This window comes from Rhinichthys klamathensis, unplaced genomic scaffold (genome assembly GCF_029890125.1).
Source record: "Rhinichthys klamathensis goyatoka isolate OS25496 unplaced genomic scaffold, OSU_Roscu_1.1 h1tg000054l_1, whole genome shotgun sequence".
NCBI lineage: Eukaryota > Metazoa > Chordata > Actinopteri > Cypriniformes > Leuciscidae > Rhinichthys > Rhinichthys klamathensis.
In genome coordinates this window covers 1,901,083-1,920,779 of record NW_026606599.1, presented here as the reverse complement: position 1 = coordinate 1,920,779, position 19,697 = coordinate 1,901,083, and the positions used below count along the sequence as shown (strand labels likewise).

Sequence of the window (19,697 nt, the reverse complement as noted above, 5' to 3'; positions counted from 1 at the left end):
TCAACGACTTTCATACTAAAATGTATTCTAAATTTACCACAAAAAAAAAAAGAGTGGTGGAAAGCCCTTATATGGAGACGGTGTGTGCGTTTTAAGCAAATGACTAACCTTGGTCATGAGGTCACTCATTTAGAGTACTCCAAATTCATTAACATTAGAAGGAGGTTAAGAACATATTCACATGTGTATGCATGTGTTAGGAATTAGGCAGACATTTTGTGTGAGAAGTATGAGTATGAATATGAATAATCCATGCAACTATTAGTGAAACAGACCCAGTGTCCTCAAGATGATCTTATTTACCTTTACGGACCAAATGCTTTTTCTCTCCATGTTCTACAGTATTTAAAGAGCTTCAAAACTCTGAAATATCTCAATCTAAAATTCACAGTCATTCAAAAGGCCTCTCATCGTACCTCATTTGGCACCTGCAGAAATAAAGGTGAAAAAGAAATGACCAATCAAAAAGAGCAATCAAACAGAGCCAAAAACAAGTGAACACAAACAACAGCGATCTGCTTTCTGACCTCGTAAATAGCGAACCCGATGGTCTCCATGTCCTCTCCTTCTCTCCGCTTCTTCCTGCGGTCCTTCTGCATCAGCGCCACCAGGAAGCTGCAATCTGATTGGCCAGGAGAATCCGGATGTTTTAAGGCCACCTTGAACTGAGGGTTGATCCAGAACGTGGCTATGGTTTATGGGAACATAAGAGGATGATGAAGATTTTGCCATTTTGCAGACACTGACTAAAGTTGGGTATCGTTTGAACTTTAGTGATTTAAATTCAGATTATGCTTATCGATTCACAGTTTCGATTCCAATAATTTCCCAACGCTAACACTGAGCCAGCGATGTCCTTGTGCGGATGCTGTACCTGGGAAGTTCCTGCAGCCGCCAGCCGTGCTGCCTCTCCTCCACTCGCCCTGATAGAGCGACGTGCTCCACTTCTTCACCTGACTCGCCTGGAGAGCGTCCGGCGTCAGGTTACAGATCTCCAAGCGGCTGAACTCGCGCAGGAAATCACTGAACGACATCCTGAGAGAGAGAGAGAGAGAGAAAGAGAGACCGGTACTGTCAAATCTTAAAAACCAAATTGCTTTCTTTATCCTTCCTCTCTGAGCGCGAAGATTTTCATTTTCACAGGTGCTGGGTCAAAACTGTAAACGAATGTGTGCCTGTGCACAAAATTAGTACATTTAAAATGTCAGTGGAATTTGTCAGAGCAAAACTTGTTGGCATTATGCTGGGTGGTTTCTAGGGCGTTGCTATGTGGTTGCTAAGGTGTTCGGAATAGTTTGTAGGGCATTTATAGGTCATTGCTAGGGTGTTGTGTGTGGTTTCTAGTCAAGTCAAGTCACCTTTATTTTTATAGCGCTTTACTGATGGGTTCAAAGCAGATTTACGGTGAGCTGAAGTCAGTTCAGTGTTGATTCAGTTCCATTGTAAAGATGATCAATTAGTAAATTAGTTCAATTCGGCTATAAAGTGGCTGTGCAAAAAAAAAAAAAGTGATGTCATCGTCCAGCTCAGTTCAGTTCTCATCCAATAGTGTCAGTGCAGTCAAATAAATAATATTGTTGAACATTAAGTGGTTTCTAATGTGTTCTGAATGGTTTATAGAGCATTGGTAGGTTGTTGCCAGGGTGTTCTGTGTGGTTTCTGGTTTCTAGGGTGTTGCTAAGGTGTTCTGAAAAGTTTGTAGGGCATTTATAGGTCGTTGCTAGGGTGTTCTGTGTGGTTTCTGGTCACTAGGGCGTTGCTAAGGTGTTCTGAATATTTTGTATAGGTCGTTGCTAGACTTTTCTGTGTGGTTGCTAGGTGGTTGTTGCAGTGTTCTTAACATTTATAGAGCATTAATAGGTTGTTGCCAGGTTGTTCTGATGATTCAGGTGTTCAGGTGGTTTCTAGGGCTGTTGCTATGTAGTTGCTAAAGTGTTCAGAACGTTTATAGAGCATTGATAGGTTGTTGCCAGGTGGTTCGGGTGTTTTATAGGGTTGTTGCCATGCATGTACTAAAGTGTCTGAATGATTGATAGGACATTTATAGATCTTTGCTAAGGTGATTTGTGTTGTTTGCTTGGTAGCTTCTAGGGTGTTGCTATGTGGTTGCTAAGGTGTTCTGACCAGTTCATAGGCATTTATAGGTTCTTGCTGGTGGTTCTCAGGCTTTTTGACTTCAAGCCCAGACTAATTTTAATGCTTGAGAACCACTAGGGTGTTCGGTGTTTGCTAGGTGGTTTCTAGGGTGTTGCTAAGGAAATCTAGGGACTTTTTCCTAATACTATGGGACTAACTGCTAATCTAAACCTGTCAGATCATGATCCACTCACCAGAACTCTCCGTCCTCGCTGCGGTTCTGTAAGCGGCCCCGGACGGAGCGGTCCACGTTGTCCCATTCCCGAGAGCTGAACACACACACACCAGATCGGTCATCAGAGCAATATCATCACAGTAAAACACACTCTATCAGTTCATCTTTTTGTTTCTCACTTGTCACTCCAGGCTCCCGTCCACTCCACCTCCCCCCACGGGTTCCTGATGCGCACCAGTTTAGTCATGCTTCCCCTGTAGACCACCTGATCAACACAGATTTGATTAGGAATTAGAATAGAATATACTTTATTGTCCCCTAGGGGAAATTTGTCATGGACTCAAGAGTGCCCTTACAGACAATAAATACACGTAAAAAACTAATAACAGGTATAGATGTACACATAGGCTTCATAAACACTCATGACACATCCAATAAAAGATTCAACCAAAAAAATAAAATTAAAACAAATTACAACAAGCAGAACACCAAGTTATTGCACACTTCCCAGGCCTCAGCGTACAAGTCTATTTAAAAAATTTTGATTTAAAAATTACATGCACTGAACAATCGTCCACAATAAGACCAGAAACATATCTAATGTCCTTTTTGATTTATATTATTCTCTCTCGCTTGACTTGATTTCTGGGATACTGTATTTAATATGCAGGCATCATTAGGGATGGCTTTCCACATGCGGGAGACTCCCGGGGCTTCTAAGGAAAGCTGGGATGCCTGAATTTCACTCACATTTATGCATCAGGCAGATGCTTTTATCCAAAGCGACTTACATGGCATTAAAAATATACAAGTTTTAGTCAGCTCATTCATTCCCTGGGAACTTTATCTGACTTGAAAGCATGACAGGAACCTCAAAGAAAGATATTCTGCATCTAAAACTCGCTCGATTGTTGTGAATAGTAAGTGTTTGTGTTTAAGTCTCTGGCTCACCTCTTCCACTCCAGTCACTGAGTACGCGTGACCTTTGACCAGCTTCTTAAAGGTCACCGCCTCCATGTCGAACTTACTGGTGATCTTGAGGACAAAAAGAAGCGTAATGCAATCAGACAATGAACTTAAACACCCTCACCAATACACACATGAGCCAAATAATCAGACTTAGCAGTGTTGTGATCATTAACTAAAACTACAACTGTTGAAATAATTTTCCCGAATTTATATAAAGCTGAAATGAGATATAAATATTAGATTAAAAACTTAGAAAACTCAAATTAGCATGTTCCTCTAAACGTGCCAAAGCTTTAACAAAAAAAAAAGTAAAACAAAAAACAAAAAACATTATTTTGTGTTGTGTATTTGAATTTTTCTGGTAATCAAATGAAGGCACAAAACATTAATTTATCTTTTATTCAAATAAAAATTAAACAAGCCCTTTAATTATTTGTCAAACAAGTGCAACACAACAGAGGTTTACTGTTAAAATTATAACATGGAAGAAAATGAGTTTTAATGAAAATTGTATTATTAGTAGTATTATTAGAAGCAATAGTAGTATTACATTAAGATGCACATTATATATATTGATGGGTTGAAGTGTAGACCTTCTTATGTGATGTGAGGATAGTTTCTCTCAAATGAAATGTTGTCAAAGTGAGAATATTACACGGCAAAAGGCAAAAAATGTAAATATGATTCCTGCATGTTCTGCGTGTCTCTGTGTGAAAGAATGGTGCCGTAAAAGAATCGAACTCGATACCCAGCCCTATTTAACAAACTATATAATTATATAGTTTATATTGCAAAGACAAAGAAACACAACACAGACCTCAGAATCTGAAACACAATCAAGTTTCTGTGACGTACAAAGCTCATGAATATATAATGAGGCTGCTTCTGATTGGCGGTCTGCTGCTAAACAGCTTATTACATACTAACACCTCACTGAAAAGTGTATGGAAGCTTGTTTCCGCCACTGAATAAAAAAAATGAAAAAATAATTGCGACTTTTTATCTCACAATTGCGAGATATGAAGTCAGAATTGTGAGAAATAAAGTCGCAATTGCGAGATATAAAGTCGCAATTCTGAGAAATAAAGTCGCAATTGCGAGATATAAAGTCGCAATTCTGAGAAATAAAGTCGCAATTGCGAGATATAAAGTCGCAATTCTGAGAAAAGATGTCAGAATCTCGAGATATAAAGTCGCAATTATGAGAAATAAAGTCGCAATTGCGAGAAAAAAAGACAGAATTGAGACTTTATATCACGCAATTCTGACTTTATATCACGCAATTCTGACTTTATATCACGCAATTCTGACTTTATATCTCGCAATTCTGACTTTATATCACGCAATTGCGACTATCACGCAATTCTGACTTTATATCACGCAATTGCGACTATCACGCAATTCTGACTTTATATCACGCAATTGCGACTATCACGCAATTCTGACTTTATATCACGCAATTCTGACTTTATATCTCGCAATTCTGACTTTATATCTCGCAATTGCGACTTTCACGCAATTCTGAGAAATAAACTCAGAATTGCGAGATGTAAACTCGCAATTGTGAGAAAAAAAGTCAGAATTGTGAGATAAAAAGGCGCAATTACCTTTTTTATTTTTCATTCTGTGGCGGAAACAAGCTTCCATAGTTCAAGCATTAGGCCGAGTGAGAGAGAGAGAGTCAGCGCTCACGTCGATAGAGCAGCCCAGCAGCGAGCCTCTCTCCACGGCTCGGCCGATGATGCTGAAGAGGTCAGCGGGCGCTTTATTCAGCTCGTACATCTCGGTGACCCCGCCTGTGAAGTCCTCGAAGCCCTCGGACGTGCTGCCGCCCGACAGAGCCTCGTAACAGCCGTTCAGCCTGGAGAACACAGCAGAAACTCAGCGAACGGCGTTTCACACGTAGAGTTAGGGATTAGCAAGAGGTGGTCGTGCATTTGCAATAGTTGGGCCTAGGCGATGGAATAGTCTCCCCTTAAACGAGTTTAAATCTAAAAAAATTTACTTTGGCTTTTTAAACTTTGTATGTTAAATTTGCTGATTTTCTGATTGCTGATGTTTCCTTTCATTGCTTTATCTCATTTCTACAGCACTATGGATCAACTACTGTTGTGTTTATCGGTACTTAATAAACACATGAGTGAATGAATGAATGTTTACTTGGCGTAGGCCTTCTCCAGCAGAGCGCTCCAGAACTCTCCACCCTCCGCTGAGTGAACGAACAACAGCTTCCCATCCTTCACCGGCAGACGGTCATCAATCACCACGTCCAGCCACTCGCCGAACTGCCAGAACTAGAGAGAGAGAGAGAGAGAGAGAGAGAGAGAGAGAGAGAGAGACAGTGAGAAGGCCCTGGAGCTCTTGTGTGAAGAGCAGCTGGGTTCCCCCAGCCACATCATCATCCACACCGGCACCAACGACCTCCGAGCTCAGCGAGAGAGAGTAGCTACAGCTCTCATAAACGTGACTGAGAAGGCATCCTCCAACTTCCCCAACTCCAAAATCATCCTCTCCACCCTGCTACTGCGCTCGGACTTCCACCCAGACACCATCCGGCATCTAAATGCTAGAGTATCCAGAGACTGTGCCCTAAAGCCCAACGTACACCTGGCTCAGCACCCCACACTGGATCTCAGCAGCCTATATGACCATGTCCACCTCCACAGAAGGGCAGTCCCCATCTTTGCCAAAACCCTGAAGGACATCGCACTCAATCGCAGCTCCAGCGCACCGCAGCGTCCTCATGGACACCCCATAGAGCTACTGCAGGGACACCCCCCAAAACACCACCCCCTCCACCACTTCAGCCCTGACCGGAGGAACCCCACGACAGGCTCTGTCTTCCCCCCTGGAACACACCGCATGACCAGGCCTGCAGCCCCCTCGCCTTCTCATCCACATGATCATCATCATCAGCAGCAGCAGCAGCAACACCCGGACAGACGGAGCTATGCTGAAGCAGCCGGCAGATCCCTGAGCCACTGCAGCCCCAGCACAGCCCACAGCCAGCCGGCCTCATCTCCATCCAGAGACCTCACAAACATCCAGCACATGTTGACTCTGCTGTGCTCACATCTCATGGGTTAGTGACTCACAAAAAAAAAAGACAAAAGAAAAAAAGAAAGTGAGTTAAGAAAATGAAAATGTATGTATGATTGTGTGTGTATGTGTGAGAGTGTTTTATTTCTACTTATTTTAAATCAGATTCTTAGAAACATATTATTTATTACTCTTAAAAAAAAGAAAAGAAAAAAAGTATGGAAGTGTATGCATGTGTACTATGTGTTTATTTTTATTTTATACTCATTTTATACCAGATTTTTAGAAACCTCATATTATTTATTATACTTGAAAAAAAACAGAAAAAAAACTATGTATTTGTAATATGAATATGATATCTTTTATATTTATTTCACCTGATTTATACATTTAATTTATTTTCTTGGATCATTTAATATATTCTTCTTGATTTGTCAATTCAATATACTGATGTCTGTCTTGTTTTGAAATAACAAATGTGATTATTTAATGAGCTCATATTCCCTGAAAGTCACATGTTGGAACATTCAAGGACTGAGGTCCTCTGTTTTTGGTATCAAGAGCCAACATTCGGACTTTAAAAAAGAAATTGAGAACTCTGACATTATAATTCTACAGGAAACATGGAATGTTAGAGATTTGTCCACTGGCTGTCCAATTGGATTTAGGGAAATAGTCCTACCATCGACGAAACTAAGAGGGGTGACTCAGGGCAGGGAGTCAGGGGGAATGCTGATATGGTATAGAGCACACCTCATAAACTCAATCACAGATATACAAATCGGAAAATTTAATATTTGGTTAAAAATCCAAAAAGACATCGTCTCCACAGATCGTCATATATTCTTGTGTGCTATATACCTTCCCCCAGCTGAGTCCCCCTATTACAGTGAAGAAACCTTCTCCATCCTGCAGGAGGAGATCTGCCATTTCCAGACTAAAGGGAATGTGTTAATGTGTGGCGATTTAAATGCCAGAACTGGAAATGAACCAGACTTTGTTAAGGGAGACAAATATATCACAAACACCAGCCACTCTCTGCCCTCATACCACCTAAGAAACAATTATGACAAATTCACAAACAGAAGTGGGAAAAGCCTGCTAGAGCTCTGTCGATCACTGGGCCTGTATATAGTGAACGGCCGTATACGGGGAGACTCTTTCGGTTGTTACACCTTTAATTCTTTCTTGGGCAACAGTACTGTAGACTACTTCATTACAGACATTGACCCAGTGCATCTCAGGGCATTCACAGTCAGTCCTCAAACACCTCTGTCAGACCACTGTAAAATTACACTGTATTTAAGACGAACTCATACCAATGAATCACGCAGACAGCCCTCTCATTTACTGAAGCTGCAACCACCCTACAAGTGGACAAATAACAGCACAGAAAACTATCAAAATGCAATAGAAAGTCAAACGATCAAATTATTATTGGACAAATTTATAATGAACACATATTCACAAAATAAATTAGGCATAAATCTGGCACTTAGTGACATTACCAAAATATTCCACCAATCAGCATCCATGTGCAATTTGAAAAATAAATCATCAAAAAGGAAACCAAAAAAAAACAAAGAAATGTGGTTTGACAGTGAGTGCAAAAATATCCGAACAACAGTACGAAATCTGTCAAATCAAAAACACAGAGATCCCGACAATGAAGAACTCCGCCATCAATATCACGAAGCCCTTAGACTGTACAAACAAACTCTTAGAGTAAAAAAGGAAGAACACACAGAACAATTATTTCAAGAAATGGAGGAGTCAATAAATACCAGTAACTTCTGGAACAATTGGAACAAGCTCTATAGGCCACAACAGGAAGAACTGGCCATTCAAAACGGGGACATATGGAGGACACACTTTGAAAATCTGTACAAAACAACTGAAACAAATCCTGCTCGAAATGAATTAAAAACCAAATTAGAAATCCTGAAAGAAAAAATTAAAGACAATCAGAACCCCCTGGATTTCCCAATCACAGTAAATGAGCTTACAGAGAGACTACATGCTTTGAAACCCAACAAGGCATGTGGCATAGATGGAATATTAAATGAAATGATCAAATACACCAATGACAAATTTAAAACCGCAATAACCAAATTATTCAACATTATTTTGAGAGTAGGATATTTCCCCGACACCTGGAACCAAGGCCTAATCACACCAATCTTTAAACAAGGAGACAAATATGAGCCAAACAATTACAGAGGCATATGTATCAATAGCAACCTGGGGAAAATATTCTGTTCAATTATTAATATAAGATTGCAGAACTTTCTCAAAACCCACAAAATTCTGGACAAAAGTCAAATTGGATTTCTGCCCAAACACAGAACATCTGACCACATTTACACTCTTCACATGATCATTGATAAACATGTATACCAAAATAAATCCAAAGTCTTCGCTTGCTTTATTGACTTTGAGAAGGCTTTCGATTCGATCTGGCACGAAGGACTCTTCCTAAAACTACTGGAAAATGGGATTGGAGGGAAAACATTTGATTTGATAAGCACCATGTATAAAAACAATACATGTGCTGTAAAAATAGGGAATAAGCGAACAGAATTTTTCTCCCAACAACGAGGAGTCAGACAAGTTGCCCATTGAGCCCCACTCTATTTAACATTTATATAAACGAACTAGCCAAAGCCTTAAATAACTCCACGGCCCCCGGCCCAACCCTGACGCAATCAGAAGTTAAGTGTCTCCTCTTTGCAGATGATTTAGTCCTTCTGTCGAAAACAAAAGAGGGACTACAGCAGCTCCTCGACGTCGTAGAGACATTCAGTCAAACGTGGGCTCTCAAAATTAACCTCGCAAAAACTAAAATAATGATTTTTCAAAATAGATCCAGGTGTAGGAAAATAAATACATCTTCAGAGCAGGAAACCAAGTCCTCCAACACACCCACGAATACACATATCTGGGGCTAAAACTGAGTTCGACAGGGAACTTTAATCTGGCTGTGACTGAACTGAAGGCGAAAGCGATGAGGGTCTTCTACATGATTAAAAATACTATTCGACATGAAATTCCAATTCAAACCTGGCTAAAAATCCTAAAAGCAATAATCGAACCGATTGCTCTGTACGGCAGTGAGGTATGGGGACCTCTAAAAACCCAAGATTTCTCAAAATGGGAAAAAGAGGAAATCGAAACTCTGCATACCCAAATTTGTAAAAGCATCCTAAAAGTAAACAGAGCGACACCAAACAACTCGTGCAGAGCTGAACTAGGACAATACCCCTTATTGATCACTATCCAAAAAAGAGCTATAAAGTTCTTCCAGCACCTGAAGCGCAGTGACCCGAGCTCTTACCAGGCCGAAGCCCTGCGGTGTCAGGAGCAGAACCGGCCCCGGAGCGCAGTGACCCGAGCTCTTACCAGGCCGAAGCCCTGCGGTGTCTGGAGCAGAACCGGCCCCGGAGCGCAGTGACCCGAGCTCATACCAGGCCGAAGCCCTGCGGTGTCAGGAGCAGAACCGGCCCCGGAGCGCAGTGACCCGAGCTCATACCAGGCCGAAGCCCTGCGGTGTCAGGAGCAGAACCGGCCCTGGAGCGCAGTGACCCGAGCTCTTACCAGGCCGAAGCCCTGCGGTGTCAGGAGCAGAACCGGCCCCGGAGCGCAGTGACCCGAGCTCATACCAGGCCGAAGCCCTGCGGTGTCAGGAGCAGAACCGGCCCTGGAGCGCAGTGACCCGAGCTCTTACCAGGCCGAAGCCCTGCGGTGTCTGGAGCAGAACCGGCCCTGGAGCGCAGTGACCCGAGCTCATACCAGGCCAAAGCCCTGCGGTGTCTGGAGCAGAACCGGCCCCGGAGCGCAGTGACCCGAGCTCATACCAGGCCGAAGCCCTGCGGTGTCTGGAGCAGAACCGGCCCTGGAGCGCAGTGACCCGAGCTCATACCAGGCCAAAGCCCTGCGGTGTCTGGAGCAGAACCGGCCCTGGAGCGCAGTGACCCGAGCTCATACCAGGCCGAAGCCCTGCGGTGTCTGGAGCAGAACCGGCCCTGGAGCGCAGTGACCCGAGCTCATACCAGGCCGAAGCCCTGCGGTGTCTGGAGCAGAACCGGCCCTGGAGCGCAGTGACCCGAGCTCATACCAGGCCGAAGCCCTGCGGTGTCTGGAGCAGAACCGGCCCTGGAGCGCAGTGACCCGAGCTCATCCCAGGCCGAAGCCCTGCGGTGTCAGGAGCAGAACCGGCCCCGGAGCGCACTCTCACAGCTGATGCTCAAACTACAGCCAGACCAGCACAGCACTCTCTGGCCAAACCAAATTATACAATTACAAAAACTAAATTACATTAACTATTGGAAAGATGCTACTAAATTACAAAAGAAGATGGAACTCTATTTAAACCTGAAAAGAGAGTATAAACCAGCAGAATACCTGAGCTGTGTGAAAGAGCATAAAGTGAGAAAGACCCTAACCAGATACAGGCTGAGTGACCACAGTCTGGCTGTAGAGAGAGGCCGGCACCGGCAGAGATGGCAGCCGAGAGAGCAGAGACTGTGTGTGTGTGTGTGTGTGTGTGTGTGTGTGTGTGTGTGTGTGTGTGTGTGTGTGTGTGTGTGTGTGTGTGTGTGTGTGTGAGCAGAGACTGTGTTCTCTGTGCTCTCAGAGGGAGGTGGAGACAGAAGAACACTTCCTCATACACTGCGATCACTATCACAGCATTAGATCGGACTATTTCACTAGATTTCAACAGCTAGAACCAAATTTTATGGCATTGCCAAATTCTGAAAAATTAATTCATATTTTGGGAGAAAACTCTTGCTCAATCACAACAGCAGCAAAGTATGTAATAGCCTGCCACAAACTACGAGAGTCAGCCAGTGGACAAAACTAAAGTCTGAATGTTGGTTCAAAACTGTGTGTTGTTGTTCTTGTTGTTTTTTTGTGTGTGTGTTTATTTTCATTTTGATATATTTCATTTTGATTCATTATGATATAAATGTAATATATTCATGCATTTGTTTACATTATTAATTTATCGATTATTTGTTCATTGCCTATGTAATGGCCAATGCTTTGGCAATACTGTATAAGTCATGCCAATAAAGCTCATTTGAATTTTGAGAGAGAGAGAGAGAGAGAGAGGAGGAGAGAGAGAGAGAGAGCGAGAGAGAGAGAGAGAGAGGGAGAGAGAGGGAGAGAAAGAGAGAGAGAGAGAGAGGAGGAGAGAGAGAGAGAGAGAGAGAGAGAGAGAGAGGAGGAGAGAGAGAGAGAGAGAGAGAGAGAGAGAGAGAGAGGGAGAGAAAGAGAGAGAGAAAGAGAGAGAGACTTTTGACTTTTAAAACCCTTTTAAATTTACCCCATTTTCCAGAACATTACAGAGCTAATATACAAAAAACACACATAAATAAAAAATAAATAAATTAATTAAAAAAACATATATATACATATACATACATAAATAATAAAATATAAAGTTTAATTGGTAATTTTACCAATTAAAAACCAAATTTCCAAACTCACTAATTGTCACTAAAGCATCTCTCACGCCCCACCTCATTGTAAAGAAAGGTACATTATCAGTTTGTTTGTAATATGCAAATTCAATAGCAACCCTAAATTCTACCAATGATTTAAAAGAAACAACAAATCAACATCTTGAGCAGCATTTTTACATTGATGTGTTTTCAGGATTGCTAACTTGGCTTGGCCCATTAATAAATTGGCAAGCACACACTGTTCGCGCCATGACTGTTTATACTTGCAACCAAAAATAAAAAGGGTCTTTGTAAAAGAAAAACCCAATTTCATAATTAGTTTTTCCAAAAGTACAAAAAGTGGAACCAGCCTTGAACACTCACAGAATAAATGAAATACAGTATCGGAAGCCCTACAGAAAGAACATTCAGGTAAAACCACTTCATTAAATTTAGAAACAAAGTAGTTTGTAGCCAACACACTGTGGAGTATTCTCCACTCCAGATCTCCATGAGGGATCCACATCTCTGGGCACTGATAGGTACGTCCTCCATTTAGTATCTATCCTTTCCTTCAACTGGCCAAAGTGTGCCGATTTAGCACAAACATAATAAACGGTTTTCTTCCCCACACTTTGGAAATCCAAAAATTCAAACCCCTTTAACAAAAGAACCTTAGTATTCTCTTTGATTTCCAAACATTTTTTAGAGACAACTTTTAATGCTGGAAAACTCTTTACCAACAAGCGACTTTTTAAAGCAGAATCTACAAATGATGTGAATACTGGGGGGAAACAAGCCTTGAAGCTCTTAACTACGCCTTCCACTGTTCTTACTGGCCTCATCCCGACCTGGGGTGCGTTTCCCAAAGCCAACTATGGTCACAAGTTCCGTCGTTACCAATAGAGTTCAATGGAAATGGCGATCATAGTTGGCCAACGATGCTTTTGGGAAACGCACCCCAGGTCAGCCAGTGACTGAGCCGTTCTCCACTGACCTCTTGTTATATCAAGCAGATCTAGAACTCTAGTTATTCCAGCATTCAAAAACATTTCAATTACAGAACCTGATAATGGAGGCTGTAGCTTAAAAAAAGGGTTAAAAAACAAAGGTTCTGCACCTCCATAATTTTCATCACCCACTCTTGAAAATTTTAACAAACTCCATGATTGAACAATTGATTCATAGAACTTGAAAAGGGGGCAACACACATTTTCAACACAAGGCTTCTCAGTAGGGCTAGGATAAACGATTATTTTTTAAACGACTATACAAGTGCAAAGTAATGCATTCTTATTTTCGTAACATTCTCATTTTCCACTAGATATGTTCCTTTATATCTCATCAGCAGTTTCGATTTCGGCACGCTCTGCAGCAGCTGAGACATACGTAAACCTTCCAACATCCATCGCCATGATTTTTGGAAGGATTATCGCGAGAGGAAAAAATTACGTTTTAGTCGCATAACATCGGTTAATGGAAACACTGTCATTTCACAATAGTTTTTTGTTGACATTTAGAAGAGAAGAAAAAAAAAAATCGCACAAGTTTTGCGCAAATCTGTAATGGAAACGCACCTATTGACACAACGTGAGGTCGCATTTATTTTTTTACGTGTGAAAACTTCGGACGAGAATTTCAGACTCGGTGTGCAATGACCTTAACACTAAAGGATCAAACACTCTCGAAACACGCAGGGCTCCAGACTAACTTTTGCACTGGTTGCACTGGTGCTACCAACTTTCTCAGTTGGTCGCACCAGCATATGATTTGGTCGCACCTTTTTTCTTTTCTTTTTTTGCTACATGCCATGGGATTAATCAATGCATGCTGATGAATAGTGGTTTTAATGGACCAAGGCTAGCAAAGGCTTTCTGGGTTTCAGCATAAATACCTGTAATATATTAATTATCATTGCCAAATTTCAGGATTTTGGACAGTAATTTAAATTTGTAATTTTAAGCATTTTACATTTGAATTATATACAATCTATCTATTTACATTTGAATCATATTCTATCTATCTATCTATCTATCTATCTATCTATCTATCTATCTATCTATCTATTATCATCTTTCTATCTTTTAAAAATCATTAAACATTCAAATGTATGCATTACATTTTAAAAGATTAGAGTATTATAATAAACTGATACAGATTTTTCGTTATCAAAGTTTATAGTTGTAACAAAAAGCAGAAATCTCACACTCCTTACCTTCTGCATTTTATAATAATTTCCTTTTCCTCTGTCGAGCGATCATGAGAGTAATCGCTCGACAGAGGAAAATATAACCGCTGAAAAGACGTAGGAAGGGGCTCTGTGTTTCGTGAGACCATTTTTATCATTTTTATATGCCTTAATTCGTGAATTCGTAATTGGCGCGTTTCACCATCAGTGTGCAATGCGCGTGACGTCTACGTTCGTCAATAAATAAACTGCACGTGTCTTGCGGAAGAACATTGTAGACGGAGCTACTTCTCTCCGATAATGTCTATGGCGAGTCACGCAGGCACTGGGCTACTCCGCAGCCGAGACGACCTCGGGATAAAATAGTCCGAATATAAACACTTATTATAGGCGTACCGTAGTGATTCAGAATAAGTCAAAAACACGGTTTGGAAAATGTATTCATGATGTAGCCTACTCGTTTATTTTGAACATAAGTTACGGACTGCAGCTGCTGATACAACGGCGTTCTGTTGCTCAAGCGTCCACTCGCACAAATGCGACCACATAACATTTTAACTCGCACATCCTCAAAAAATGGTCGCAGTCTGGAACCCTGACACGTCTCTTTTAAATGGGAAAGAAAATGTACTAGTTACAATTAAATAATTTACTAATATTTCAAGTATTCTCTCACTTAAAATGAAGTAAAAGTTGCATTAGGAATTATAAAAGAATTAGCAACACTTTTGACACTTATGTCACTTTAGACATACTTGACTTTTGTTTGTTTCTCATGAACTCAAATCTTATGCTTAAATGATGAAAATGAGTAAAAAACATTTGCATATGTAGGTAATAAGTGTTAGTTTAAGAGAAAAGGTGTCCAGTGTGTAGAACAGAGTCTCGAAAAATTAGCAGAAAAATATAAGATGTTTAATGTTTCTTCACTACGACTCTCCCACTTTCTCCGGTTATGCCATTGCTCTGATTAAATGATATTTAGCCTTCTAAAACCATGAAAAGGAATGAGTATTCAGACTGGTAGAGCAGCATGTTGCACCGCAGGACAAGGCAAACCCCCAAATATGAATCATAGGAAGTTATTACTCTTCATATCCCTGATCTGCCATACCAGCCCCTGCTTCAGTTCTGCCGGCTTCAGCTTCTGGAGGTCCATGTTGACCTCGTGGTAGAAGAGGTTCATCTGCACCCTCAGCTGCTCGTACTCCTCAGGGCTGTCCGGCTGAACGCTTGCTCCTCTCAGGACCCGCGCCCACAGGCATCCCGGGTCCTCCACCTGACCACACACACACACACCTCGTTTACCTCCTGAAAAACTCATCAAGATACACTCATGCACACCAAAGATCTGCTTATTATCGATATTAGTGATGGCTCAATCAGACTGAGATGCCTGAAGTTTAGTTCAGAATACATGCGATTCCTATGTAAACAAATATGTGAATCGGATTGCAATGTTTAGGGTTGATCTAACTTCCAGAAACTGAATTGATGAATATTAGTGCATGTGAACATACCTAATGTTAGCAAGTGTGACATTAGTTTACATTACAGATAATCCATTTGTTCATTGCAATGACTTTAATGAGTAAAGGGTCAAGGGTCAACACATTTGTTTGTGATGCAAAGGGACAATCCTTCCAAAAATATAAAAACTTTGTATAAAGAGTGATAAAAAACATGGAGCCTAATGGTGCGTTCACACCGGATGCGAATAGCGCATCAGGCGCAAGTGATTTCAATGTTAAGTCAATGCAAAGACGCGTTATGCGCGTAAAAAAATCCTGCGGCGAATGATTTAGTTAGTGCTATTTGTGCATTCACGCGTTTGACGCGAATTCGCGTCTGCCGCCCGAGTTGAAAAATTTTAACTTCTGCGTCAATTCGCGCCGCGTTAACCAATCAGGAGCCTGCTTGCTGCTGTCACGTGGTGAAGTGAAAGTTTGTTATTTTAATAAATTATTTTGTAATATTACTAAAATGTCTGGTGTGGTTCTAATGCACAACAAAGCAGATCTTTCACATAAAAACTCAATTTTAATATATGAGAGATAGTACTCATTTTGTATTGAATGCTATTTATTCCATATCTATTTTAGATTATATGAAACATTATTATTTTAATGTAAAAACAACAAACACTTAGTGTATAATAAATTAAAAAAATCACAGGACAGGTTTCACTTTTGGAGGCTGGCTCCATTTATTATCAAAACAAAAATAAATGACAGATTAGGTGGATGCGGGCGAGGGTGAACCTCGCGCCGGGCTGTAGAGCGCGGGCGCGACAGGCATAGACCACTCGAGGCCGAGGCCTTATACGGCCTACACTGTCCTCGTCAGCGTCCTCACCGTTAGGTCCACCAAACCTAGCTCCTGGAGCAAATTGTGAAACTCCTGAAAGCCTCCGGAGGGTCTGGTGGACCCGAGTACAGCGACGATGTCCCCTACGCAGCTGTTTCTGCTCTCCAGAGCATATACGAGCGGTGACTCTCTCGAATAATGCTAATGCTAATGCTCGATAAACATCTAAAAAGATGGCCGCCGACGGGTTTCGAAACTTTCGTCTCCGGATTTCGCCTCTGACGCACGTAAATTTCGCTTCAAACTTTTGTTTTTACGCGCGTCAATTTCGCCATTGACACGCGAATTAACACAAAGTGGTCAAGCGTCAAACTAGACGTGGTAGACGCGAATTTGACGCACTATTCGCGTCCGGTGTGAACGCACAGTAAAAGCGTAATTATTATAAATAAGCCAATATAAATACTTCATTATTGACAAATGTCTTTTTATTATTTTTTTCTACCTATAAAAGCTGTGTTAAAGGTTGTATCAGCGATTTCAGGACCAAATATAAATGATCACATTCATCTAATCTTTCCTAGCGATCCGCTAGCTGCCCGCCCCATAAGCAGCCGTCAAAACACCACGTCTCTGTGGGCAGCCTCGGCTCTGAGATCTGCACACGAAAACAAATGGGTACAACCACCACTCAAAACCAAAATAAACAGTGTTCCAACCAATCACCGACAGGGGCGGGTTTTGTTTGTTTTTGCGCTCGTGCACTGCCCCTGCACGCGAAGTCAGAGCTGAAGAAGAAGCCAGCGCGTCTATCAACGGACCAGATCCAGTGAACATGGAAGAGGCAATCCCAGAGAAGAGGAGGAGGAGGATTAGGGCGAGGGAAAACCGCCGTTATTCGTTAAAGAAACCAATAATAATTGGGAAGGCTTTTGAGCGGTGGAGAGAGCTTAAAGATTTGAACATTTTTAAATCGGACGCTGCACTGTTTCTTCTGGACAGGTGAGTAGCCTCTAGTGCTGACTTTTTCAGATGTGAACTGTGTGTCAAAATATCCTTCTTTAAAAGATATGAGTGAAGCTCGACTAAACTTGGATAGCTCTAGGGAATATCAGATTGTAGGGATTTAGTGTGTGAGTTACGTTTATTATATGAGTCTACTTTGATATGTCTAGCCAACACATTGTGTTGCAATAACACTAGCCTACGTTCAGGACTAACGTTAGCCGAATAATAATATTATTCCAGATAGCTGTTGTTACCATGAGTTTTCCCCATAACGTTAGATCTGTAGCTATATGGCTGACTCTGGCACGTTTTATCATACGAAGCACCAGCAAAACTGCGCGTGTGATATGACTTGGCTCATGATGCACGAAACGGGAGGGAGGGGTGACGTCACCCACAATCGCCGATACAACCTTTAAACATAACTTGACCTAATCGGAAAGAAAACTGCTAAACAAACCGTGCAAATACATAATAGAAATAAAGCTATTGTCAAAAACTCCTTTTGAGAAATATTAACAATGTTACATTTCACATCCCATCAAGAGAGTAACTATCAGGGTTATTAACTAAAACTAAACCCATTAAACTGTACTAAATGTCCTAAAATAAATCAGCTAAAATTAAAATGGATCAAAAATATATAGAAATATACAAAACAAATTCAAACCATGAATAAAAGCTATAGTGTTGCGATGATGGTAAATATATGATAGAGGCATCGGCTGCATGTAGTGTTTACCTTGATTATCTGTATTTCTAACATTTCTCCGTCTTCCACCGCAAAATCTGCAAAAGAGTGAAAAAGAAAGACAAAAGTTTATTTTAAATACTTCACAGGACACCAATGTAGTATGCATATGAAGCACAGCTGGTGTTCAGTGCAGTGACAGCTAAATTTCTAGGATTTTGTGGATAACGATTATTAGACGCTATTTTGCTGAGTGTGTTTATCGCGCTGGTACTTTGGCAGGTTTAGGACTGTCGTGGACAGCGACTCCTAAAGTCTGGATATTCTTCATACTCTGTGTGGAGGTCAGTTCACAGCAGGGACAGAAATAATTTTTTTTCCAATACGTTTCAGTTGATTTTTACCTAATATGGGCATTTTTACCTTTATACAGCCATTTTTTAAACCTAATTATATGCATGCATCATCTTTTGTGTCAATTTTAAAAAATTTAATCAAATTCAATTACAAAAATAAGACACAATAGGGTTGTTACTAATCAAATGAAATCAGTATAAACAAAATTAATCTTTGCAATATTGATATTGAAAATAATTTAAAGCTGCAGTCCGTAACTTTTTTAATAAAAAAATAATCCAAAATAATTATATTAAAAAAAAACTTATTCTGCCAGTGGTCAACACTATATGCTTGCCATAGCTAGATTCAAAACGGTTAGCTTGTAATAATGATTTTAATTCCAGTGGTACTGGTGGGTTTCCGCGGGTAATTCGAGCATGTCTTTGCGTCATGACGTCACACCCGTACACATAAAGAAGGAGTTTCGGCTAGCCGGCTATACTGCGCGTGACGAGATGTTTAGATGTATAGGCTTTTCTCGCAGCACTTTACATGATTAAACTTATGGCATCCAGAAAGATCCAAACAACAATCATCAGTGTCAACTGGAGATTCAGCAGTTATAAAACCCAAAAGACTTCGTACTTCGGATTTAAGGTGGCTAGAGAAAGAGAAAGAAACCGTCTCATGCGAACACAAGGATTAAAACATCGGCGGGGCTTTTGAAAAGTGCGTGAACTCCGTGTTTTCAAGGGGTTCGAAACGGAAGAAGAGACGGCTTTTTTCTGCTGAACAAGTAAGACATTTCAATAGTTCAATCGTGTAACAGTACGTTTGCTTAATTCACACAGTTATGGAGTTTCCTTTGTTGTGCCTTTCTCGTTTTGCTATTATGGAGAATATGAATTCTGAACTACACAGGTAACCATAAAACACATTAAATTTAACATTAGTCACGCAATGCTGATGTTGTTAACATGAACAATTTGAGAACAAAGTAGGCTATAATTTGCACGGTTGCTGTAAATCGCGTTGATTAAATCTAACGAAGCTTATCATGTCGAATGCTTTTTCCCCCTTAGTTGGTCAGAACAAAAATGGATTTTACTTACTTGTTCAGAAGACATTTTGTTGGTCAAACTTTCAAAAAGTGAATCTGTGATTCTGTATGCCAGTATCCACACTGTATGCCAGTATCCACACATACGTGACTGACAGCAGCACTCGCCTCAAAGCACTGTGTTCATCCGCGCTGTTTCATGCCGATTTACAACCCACGTAAAGATGATAATTCCGCGAATCACTGCAGTTACAGATTTCGAACAGAGAGATGGCGACAAAGAGGGAAAGCTACGGACTGCAGCTTTAAAACAAGAAAAGATACTTTAAATGTGAAACTGA

General features: G+C 41.0%; 1 protein-coding gene across 1 annotated transcript; it reads right to left on the bottom strand.

Annotated features, from left to right (window-relative positions):
- Nucleotides 1–74: 74 nt before the first annotated feature.
- capn1 (calpain 1) lies at nucleotides 75–18,288 on the bottom strand. The gene is made up of 10 exons (XM_056248287.1): nucleotides 18,232–18,288; nucleotides 15,066–15,230; nucleotides 5,441–5,574; nucleotides 4,973–5,141; nucleotides 3,263–3,346; nucleotides 2,491–2,576; nucleotides 2,331–2,405; nucleotides 875–1,035; nucleotides 528–688; nucleotides 75–428 (listed from the first exon to the last, which is right to left on the bottom strand). The coding sequence occupies exons 1-10, from the start codon at nucleotides 18,286–18,288 to the stop codon at nucleotides 408–410; spliced, it is 1,113 nt and encodes a 370-aa protein (XP_056104262.1). The 3' UTR covers nucleotides 75–407.
- Between the last annotated feature and the right edge of the window lie 1,409 nt (nucleotides 18,289–19,697).

Bases quoted from the DNA above. Each gene is read 5' to 3' on its own strand.
- capn1 (XM_056248287.1), bottom strand. From the start codon at position 18,288: ATGAAGAATATCCAGACTTTAGGAGTCGCTGTCCACGACAGTCCTAAA. The intron at 5,575-15,065 runs GTATGGCAGATC...CTCTCTCTCTAG, and splicing joins CAGAACTGAAGCAGGGGCTG to TTCTGGCAGTTCGGCGAGTG. The intron at 1,036-2,330 runs GTGAGTGGATCA...TCTCTCTCTCAG, and splicing joins AGCGAGGACGGAGAGTTCTG to GATGTCGTTCAGTGATTTCC.